The sequence below is a fragment of the Moschus berezovskii genome, chromosome 27 (genome assembly GCF_049115385.1).
Source record: "Moschus berezovskii isolate FMDL1 chromosome 27, NW_MosBer_1.0, whole genome shotgun sequence".
In the NCBI taxonomy this organism is placed as follows: domain Eukaryota; kingdom Metazoa; phylum Chordata; class Mammalia; order Artiodactyla; family Moschidae; genus Moschus; species Moschus berezovskii.
This window is the reverse complement of record NC_142486.1, coordinates 39,437,282-39,446,248: the sequence shown is the minus strand read 5'-3', so window position 1 is coordinate 39,446,248 and position 8,967 is coordinate 39,437,282. Positions and strand designations below refer to the sequence as shown.

Here is an 8,967-nt window from a genome sequence, read left to right as displayed (position 1 = left end):
TCAGCTGTGTTTTGTGAATATTTTCTTTTAGACTGTGGGTTTACCTTTTCATTTTCTTAAAAAGTGTTTTGAAGAGCAGTTCTAAATGTTGATGAAGTCCGATTCACCATTTTTTAAAGGATGATACTTTTAGTGTATTGTATCTAAGGACTCTTGTTTAACCCAGTCACAAAGCTTTCCAAGTTTTCTTCTAGAAAAGTCATAGTTTTTAGGTTTTACCCTTTACATGTAAGGATGCAAGTTCATTTGTTTGCATTTCCAGTTGTTCCATGATAATTTGCTAAAACGATTATTCTTTCTCTACTAAAGGGCTTTATTTATCCTAATGACCATGTATGTGCGGGTCTATTTTGAGAATCTTAAGGTCAGCGCATTCACGTGTCTGTTACTTCACTAAAACCAATACAGGGGCGGAGGGCATATTATATTGATAGTCCCTCTTCTTCGCCCACGCTCTGGGCTCAGCTCACTTTACCTCTCCAGCCCTTCCGGTTGCCTGTTCCCAGCCGTGGCAGCCAGGTAGAGAATGCGCCCAACTGAGACCACAGCTGTTCTGGCCACGGGCTGGGCGCGGAGAACCCCCGATCGGCCCCCTCCCTCAACCGCGCGCGAAAATTAGCTCCAAACTTCAAAGCTCACAGTTGCCAGGACAACCCCCCCGGCGCGCCGGTTTCCGGCCTGTCGTAAAGTTAGAGTCCGCTGCGCACGCGCGGGTTGCGGCTCGGCCTACTTTCGCCTTCCCTTGGTCCGCTCTGTCCTTCGCCTTGCAGTGGCCTCAACTGGTTCACGCTGCAGGGGCTTCGGACGCGGGCGCAGCTAGCCATTTTACACATGCCAGAGAGAAGAGCGCCGGGCGTAGGACTCAAAAGGGAGACCTGACTTCGTGACATCGTGCACCTCCTTTCTGGAGGAGTTTAGGAGGGAATGAAAAGTAGTATGTAGACCGCCTTGCACAGGCAGTTAGGTGCTCAGAACGTGTCTGCAGTGCAAATATCTGCCAAGTGTGTGAAGAAAGCTTGGACGCCGCACCCTCTTCCTCAGCGTCGCGTTTTACGCCGCCTGCCGGCCGCCCTCGCTCCAGCACATACAGAGCATGCGCGCACGGCCCGGTCTGCTTTGCTTCCAGTCTTTTTTGCCCCGGCTGCGCGCCGTAGGGGACTCCGTGCGTTGCCATAGAAAACCAGGAGCGCTGAGGAGCTAGCGGTGGAGACTTCGGGATCCTGGGCACTTGAGCACCATGTCTTTCCGTGATCTCCGCAGTAAGGCATCCCTGCCCTCTGTGACCTGCGGTCCTCTCGAGACTCGGGGCTTCGGCCCGCCGGCTCCTTGTCCGAGCCCAGCCGAGGCTCTCGCGCCGAAGTCACCCTCCAGGGCCTCTGCAACTCAGGGGCGCCCCTGACCCGAGCCACCTTCCGCCAGGCTGAGCGCCCCAGTCTGTCTCATAGCGCTTTGTGCTATGATGGGAGGTTGTGGAAGTGTATGCGACTAGTGCGGCTGAGGAACCGAAGTTTTAATTTTATCTAATTTTAATTAACTTGGGTCTGTTCGCTGCTGTATGGCAAAACACCGTTTTCCAAAGCGACCGTTTTTGAGCTGGGTTAGCTTATAGTTCCTAGAAGCAAACAAGAGAATCGAAGAGGGGGCTGGTGACTAATGATTGAGGCTAAAATTTTTTGAGTTTTTGTGATCTGTCACGTAGTTAATTACTGTCCTATGTGTGTTCATCATTTCATTTACTCCTCTGGACAGCAGTTCTCTTTAGGTGAGGAAATGGGCACAGAGAGGTCAGGTCACTCGGTCAGGGGACATAGGTGGTTAAGAGCTGGCGCTGGAGTGTGAAATCGTGTTGTCTAACCTCCAAAGCCTGCAACCTTTCTAAAAGGGGCTGGTGAGGAGAAGGGAACCCAAGTGCCTTTGCAAGGAGCGTGGGGAAGTGGAAAAATGTGGATTAGAGAACTAGTTATCACTGCCCCGGGGAACATCTGTTACAAAGCAAATATTTTACATTTAATATTTTATTTTAGTCCTCACTGTTACAGTGAGGTGAGTCATTCCTGGATGGAATACTTTGAGGCAGGGAGGTAAAATAGCTGCTTTAGATCATACAGCTAGAACTGGGTGGAAATCAGGATCAAAAGGTGGGACTGTGTGAATCAATCTCTTGCCTTTTATATGCTATCATTTTCTGAATCGGAAGCAGTTCAGGGAACTGGCTCCACCTGCACAAGTGTAGCAAGTGTTGCCAATTTGGTGTGATTTGAGGGGCCTCTTTAAGGCCAATTTTCTAATAGTTGCCAGCGCCTGGAATTTCCCCATTAAAGATTACTCCTTTCAGTTGTGAAGGGCTCTTTCTATAATGTAAATATATAGGAAGAGGCATCACAGTTTATTGATGCCTACTAGCACTGTTGTATCGGAGAAGGCAATGGCAAGCCACTCCAGTACTATTGCCTAGAAAATCCCATGGATGGAGGAGCCTGGTAGGCTGCAGTCCGTGGGGTCGCTAAGGGTCGGACACGACTGAGCAACTTCACTTTCACTTTCCACTTTCACACATTGGAGAAGGAAATGGCAACCCACTCCAGTGTTCTTGCCTGGAGAATCCCAGGGACGGGGGAGCCTGGTGGGCTTCCGTCTATGGGGTCACACAGAGTCGGACACGACTGAAGTGACTTAGCAGCAGCAGCAGCACTGTTGTATGAATCTCTGCCCTCTGGGACTTGGACATTCTTAGAGACCTTATGTTGTAGAGACACGTTTCTCATCCCTCACAGTTGAGGGAGGCCAGCCTTCTGCTAAGGGACACTGAATGGAGTTGTTTTGGGAAAAGCGTACAAAAGGATTTCTGAACGTGTTTTACCTTAAATGAATGCCGTACTTTAGGCAGTTCATGATAAGAATCTTACTTGTCTCCTTTTGATGAGGATACTGCAGAATTAACAGAATTTGGCTACTACTTAGTGAGAGGAAGTATTTAGGCCTCAGCATGTGGTGGGAAGGCTGCTGCTTTATTTTCCATTGCTCTGTTTAAATATTATTTAAATATACCCCCAAACAATGGCAGAGGCCCTCTGCTGCTCTTTCCGCTGCTTATTCCTTCTCTTCTGTTGTCTGGTGAAATTCAGCCTAATCTCCAATGACCAGGTAGCTTATTTGTGAATGTCATTGGGACATTTTGAATATCCACCTTCAAGAAGAGTGAAGACGGACATTACTTAGAAGCGTTCTTGGCATATCATGGGAACTAAAAGGATGTTATTTGCAAGTCTTGCTTAAAACTTAGTGATTGCAGTATTAAGAACAAGTGTTAGTATTACTGTTTCTTAAGTCTGTTTCATAGTACAGCTAAGTATTGCTCTATAGTTCAGTCATTCTCTTGAACATCCCTCTAAGTAACACAGAGACATCAATTTTACCCTACCACCATCACCTCTGCAAAAAAAAATGTTTAACATTTAAAAATATTTTTATGGCATTTTGTAAGACCAGATATTTCTCATTTTGAGTGGTGAAGAGAAAGATACCCAGGAGCTAGTTGAGATACCCAAGAGAGAAATTAAATTCACAGCCAATCCCTAAATCCTATTTCAACATAGTTTCCAGTTCATTTATTGAACTCAAATAAATGTTTTTCAGGAAGTAGGTTAGCAATTTTATCTCCTTTTTGTTTTTCTCTTAGAGAGTTGATGAATAGTCCATAAGTGGGTCAGTAGGTTGGGAATAAGGAGAAGAATGAAGGTAGTATCTGTGTTGATAAGTAGCTGATGTTTGAGGAGGAGCTGACCACACTGTGTTTTTTTAACCTTGGACAGATTTTACAGAGATGATGAGAGCCTTGGGATACCCTCGACACATTTCCATGGAAAACTTCCGCACACCAAATTTTGGGCTTGTATCTGAAGTGCTTCTCTGGCTTGTGAAAAGGTTAGAACCGGGCACTTTACTGTGGCTTAAGGATAGATTCGAGATGTTATTCATTAGCCACCTAGAAACAGGATACTTCTGTGAAGCAAAAGGAAAAGTTCAACAAAATTTGACAGACTAGGCTGTAACCTGTTAAAAGTCAGATGAGTGTTAAGGAATGCTGTGGGAAAAGGGAATGTACCAGGACATGGTAAAAGACTGTTTCTCAGCAGGAAGCTGACAGGGTGCTGGTCCACACTTCTCCTCATCCCCTCACCTTCATCAGGGATTGACAGGACCTACTCACACATTCTGCTGAGTATCTGGCTTAGGATTGGCAAACTTTTCACTAAGGAGATGATCAGGATTTTAGGCATTGCAGGCTGCATAAGATCTCTGTTAGGCTTCCTTGTGTTTTATTGTTTATTGCCTTTTAAAAATGTAAAAACCTTTCTTAGCTTGTGAACTGTACAGGAGAAGGCCGAGGGCTGCAGGCTGCTGACCCCGGCAAGTCATCAGTAACTCGAAGAAAGGAACTCTGGCCCCTCTGCTGAGTCAAGGGCTGTCAGCCAGAGTAATAGTTCTGGATATTTTAATTAAACTTTGCTGTCTGATATAGATTTAATTTTGTTAGCCCCAGATTTGGTTTTTGAAATTTGAAAAGACCCTGCTGCTGAGAAAGATTAAAGGTGGAAGGAGAAGGGGACAACAGAGGATGAGATGGTTGGATGGCATCACTGACTCAATGGGCATGAGTTTGAGTAAGTTCTGAGAGTTGGTGATGGACAGGGAGGCCTGACATGCTGCAGTCTATGGGGTCGCAAAGAGTCAGACACGACTTAGCAACTGAACTGAAACCTATTTTTTGGTGAGGATTTGTTCTCTTGGATGTTTGGTATTTTGTGTTGCCTTTGAGGTCTTTCTTACTCTTACTACCTTAGCTGGGGACTCAGCTTCCTGTTATAGATTCACTGTCTTTCCAGTTGTTTACTTTCTGTTTTGTGAACTTTCAGCTTAATTAACTTGTGTCTTTCTCTCTGTCTCTACGATAGGTATGAACCTCAGAATGACATCCCTTCTGATGTTGAGACTGAACAAGACCGAGTTTTCTTCATTAAGGCAATTGCCCAGTTCATGGTTAGTTCAGTTTTTTGATGGAGTTGTAAAATTAAATACTTCAGAAAGGAGGTGGAGCCTAATTAGAGCTACCTTCAGCTTTCTTAACACTCTCCATTACCAGATTTCTGTGGCACCATTTTTTAAATTTTAAACAATGTTTACTACACAAACGTTATCACATAATTGGATAGTTCTCTACTCTGTAGACAATTATTTTTACTCTCCACAGAAAGGCTGCTTCTTCTCATCTGGTGATGGCAAGCACTTTCTGTGGAGTCATTTTACCAACAAAGTTTTCTGAGTTTTTTGTTTTTCACTCATGATTTGTTAAGAATTTTAGAGTCCCGTGGGACACCAGTGGTGGCAGTATCCAAAATAGTTGTCTCAGAGGGGCAGTGAGGGAAAAGGATTGGCCATGTCACCTTTGGCCAGAAAGGTGATCAGCACTGCGAAAGCCCCAAGGCCCTTCATCCCTCCAGTCAGGCTGTGTTAATCGACAGGACACATTTCAGGACCGCTGGATCTAGGTATGGACCCTGAAGGTGGACAGCTTCTGCTGGAGAGGGGTGGCAGAAGAGGCTAAACATGCTCTTACAAACATAGGTAAAATCCTGAGAGCAGCAGGCTGTGATTTCACAAATGTAAAAACAGCTGTTTGGCCGACTGACATAAATGACTTCCATACCGTCAGTGACACCTACAAATAACATTTCCAGGGTAGCTTTTCTGTGAGAGAAGGTTCGCAGGTTGTTGCTTTGCCCAAAGGAATCGGTTTTGAGATTGAAGCAGTAGCTGTCCAAGGGTCTCTTGTGACGTGATGTCCAAGGGCATCTCGTGATAACATCACTCCCAGTGATGGGCCCAGTGTTATTTAGTCTGGAATTTGAATAATGTTTTTAAATTAATGTCTTAATTTTTTATAATCTTTGTTGGAAAGCATAAGGTTGACTGAAATATATGAAGTTATTACAGAAATGCCATATGATAAGAGGAATTGAATGTGAAGACTAATGAAAAATCTAGTTATTAATGTTATAAATTACACTTATGTAACGTTGGTATTACTAGATATGGGAAAAGAGACACATAGTTACTTAGATAAATAAAAGTAAAGGAAAATAATGTAGGAAAGATGAGTTACTGTTTCTGAGAAATAATAAAGAACACACCTAATTCAGTTAAGCTCTGTTAGTGATGTGGAGTATTTATTTCTCATGTCAGATATTATGTGCTTCTGCTTTTACTTAATAAAATTATATAAGTTTGAATGGTAGATCTGAAGGAGAAGAAACTGGACCAAAATTCTGTACAGATATTTTTCTTTTTGAGAGGTTAAGAAAGTAAAGTGATAGTTTATTTAAGCAAGGATACACTCTAAGAGGGAGAGCAGACAGGTGAAGAACTGCTGCCAGATAATATTTTTCTAATTAATCAAAATAGCATGCAGATTTTAAAAAGAATTTTATTTACTTATTTTGGATAGTCAATATATTTTATGGCTCAGAAATTTTTTTTTAAATCATGAAACAATATAGAGTAAAATGACTTTTTATTCTGTCTGCCATCAGCCCAGTTCCATTCCCAGTAATCACTGTTTTTAATATCTCTCAGTTTCTTTAGGCATATTAAAGCAAATAGGATGTTTATTCTTTTTCCTTCCTTTTACACCAGTGGTGGCATACTCTACGCCTCTGTTTAGAATCTTGTCTTTATATAATAGTACATTTTGGAGAACTTTTCAATTAAAGATAGAATTTCTTCATTCTCTCTTACACCTGAGTAGTGTTGCTTGCCTGTTTATACCATAAGTTGTATAATTGATACAGGTTGGCATTAGGTTGTTGGTAACTTTTGTTCTTAGAAACAGTGCTGTAACAGATAACCTGTACACATAGTTTTGTTTGCGACAACCTATATTCCTATCGTAAGTTGTTAGGATTGGAATTTCTTAGTCAAAAGATACGCACATTTATCATCTTGTTGTCATTTACCAAATTGCTTTCCAGCAGGATTGTACCGTCTGTGTCCCCACTCACAATATAAGAGTGACTTGAAAGTTTGACTCTTAATATGCGTTGGTTATATACCAATTGTTGGCAGAGACATTTTCAAATGACCTACATGGGGTTTAGTTTAATTTTACATGGAAAGGATCTTAAACTTTTTTTTTTTCTGTCTGAGAATAGGCCACCAAGGCACATATAAAACTCAATACCAAGAAGCTTTATCAGGCAGATGGGTATGCAGTGAAAGAACTCCTGAAGATCACCTCTGTCCTTTACAATGCTATGAAGACCAAAGGTGTGGAGGGCTCTCAACTAGGAGAGGAGGACGTCAGCAAGTTCAAGTTTGATCTTGGCTCAAAGGTGAGGACAATGCAGGGCTTGTAGTGAGAGATGGAATGTTTATTTCTCAGACTCAGAAATGGAATGTGGCAATACAGGACCACTTCTTTCCTTACTCCTTGACTGAGGGCCATTTGTCAGTTTTGTGCTCATTAGTCAGCGTTGCTTTTTAATTTTTTAAAAACTTAATTTGTTTGGCCCTGGTGGGTCTCAGTTGTGGCACAAGGGATCGTCATTGTGGCAAGCAGGATCTTTCATTGTGGTGCATGGACTCTCTAGTTGTGGCACTTGGCTCCAGAGCTCGTGGACTCAGCAGTTGAAGTGTGCGGGGTTAGTTGCTCCACAGCATGTGGGATCTTAGTTCACCGACCAGGGATCAAACCCGCATTGCTTGTGTTGCAAGGCAGATTCTGTTAACCACTGAACCACCACGGAAGACCCAGTTTTGTGCTTGTCAGCATTTGGGTCACAGCAGAAGGGACAATAAATTCAGCTTTTTATTGAAAGCCTGCTGTCTGCCAGGCACTGTTCAAGTGCTGGGGGTACAGGTGTGAACAAGCTCGGGCTCCTCTATTCCTGCAGCTCCGTTGGGGGAGCCAGACTGAACTGCACAGCAGAAGGAGCGGCGTGTCAGATGAGCTGAATGGGTGACGGATGGTGAAGAGGGATGGGCTGAGGTGCTGGGGGCGGGCCTTATATTGGGAGATACGACAGCCTCAGGGACTGCGATGTCTCAGCGAAGATCTGAAGGAGGGAAGGAGCAAGCTGTTCAGCGGAGGGTGTGCTGTGTGTGTGAGGAAATGCGAGGTGGGCCGTGTGATGAGAGCTGGGAGGGGAGGCAGCCACAGGCCCTTGGGTCCCTGGAAAGTCACTGCCAAGGCTTTGAGGTGGAAAGTGGTTGACTTTTGAGCAAAGAAGTCCATCATTTGAAGCCTCATATTAAAAGGATCACTGTGGTTGCTGGATTGAGTCAGACTGAGTGGGGAGGCAAAGCTGGGAGCAAAGAGACCTATGAGAAAGCCCGAGGTGATGGTGCCTGTGACTCTGAGCGGCCAGTGAGCCCCCAGCTGAGCTTGGGGAGAGTGGGAACTGCGAGGTGTCGGAGGACTCGGTTAAAGCAACAAGCCGAACGTGAAAGCTGTGTCTTTAATCACTAGCTGCTGTGGTGTAAGCAAGGGGCTAGAGCCAGAGGGAGTGTCGACTCCCTGTTTCATAGAACTGCTCTGGCAGTTTTAATGACCCCCCCGCCACACCAAGGTGTGGGAGGCTCAGAATGTGAACATGGTGGGGACTGAATCGGAGGGGGGCAAGTGTCATCAAGTGTTTGCCCCACCTTCCCAAGTCAGGAGGCCTCGGCAGAGGCACTGAAGAGGACCTGGGCCCAAGGCCTTGGATAAAGAGGCCTAGGGTGCAGATCTTCTTATTAATAAGAACAAGACTGGCCAGAGGGCCTGGGTCCTTGACGGCAACTCTGTTCAGAGGCTGCAGGGCACTGGTGTTGGGGGCAGCTTGCCCCAGGAGGCAAAAGGTTGAGCGAAAGTGGACACTATAAGGAAGGTCTGAAGCGGCTTTCTCCAGTCGCCCTTCCCATGCTGGTGGC

General features: G+C 44.7%; 1 protein-coding gene and 1 pseudogene across 3 annotated transcripts in view; both read left to right on the top strand.

Annotated features, from left to right (window-relative positions):
* Positions 1-687: 687 nt before the first annotated feature.
* IFT38 (intraflagellar transport 38) overlaps positions 688-8,967 on the top strand; it is a 32,879-nt gene continuing 24,599 nt past the window's right edge. The window contains exons 1-4 of one of the 3 annotated variants that reach the window (XM_055409344.2): positions 688-1,259; positions 3,813-3,924; positions 4,956-5,040; positions 7,209-7,388. In XM_055409344.2, coding sequence (XP_055265319.1) covers positions 1,238-1,259; positions 3,813-3,924; positions 4,956-5,040; positions 7,209-7,388 — 399 coding nt within the window. In that variant the 5' untranslated portion in view covers positions 688-1,237. The remainder of the gene's footprint in view (positions 1,260-3,812; positions 3,925-4,955; positions 5,041-7,208; positions 7,389-8,967) is intronic. The other 2 variants (XM_055409341.2, XM_055409343.2) reach the window with 2 other exon arrangements.
* Positions 5,438-6,502, top strand: LOC148773699 (2-iminobutanoate/2-iminopropanoate deaminase pseudogene; annotated as a pseudogene).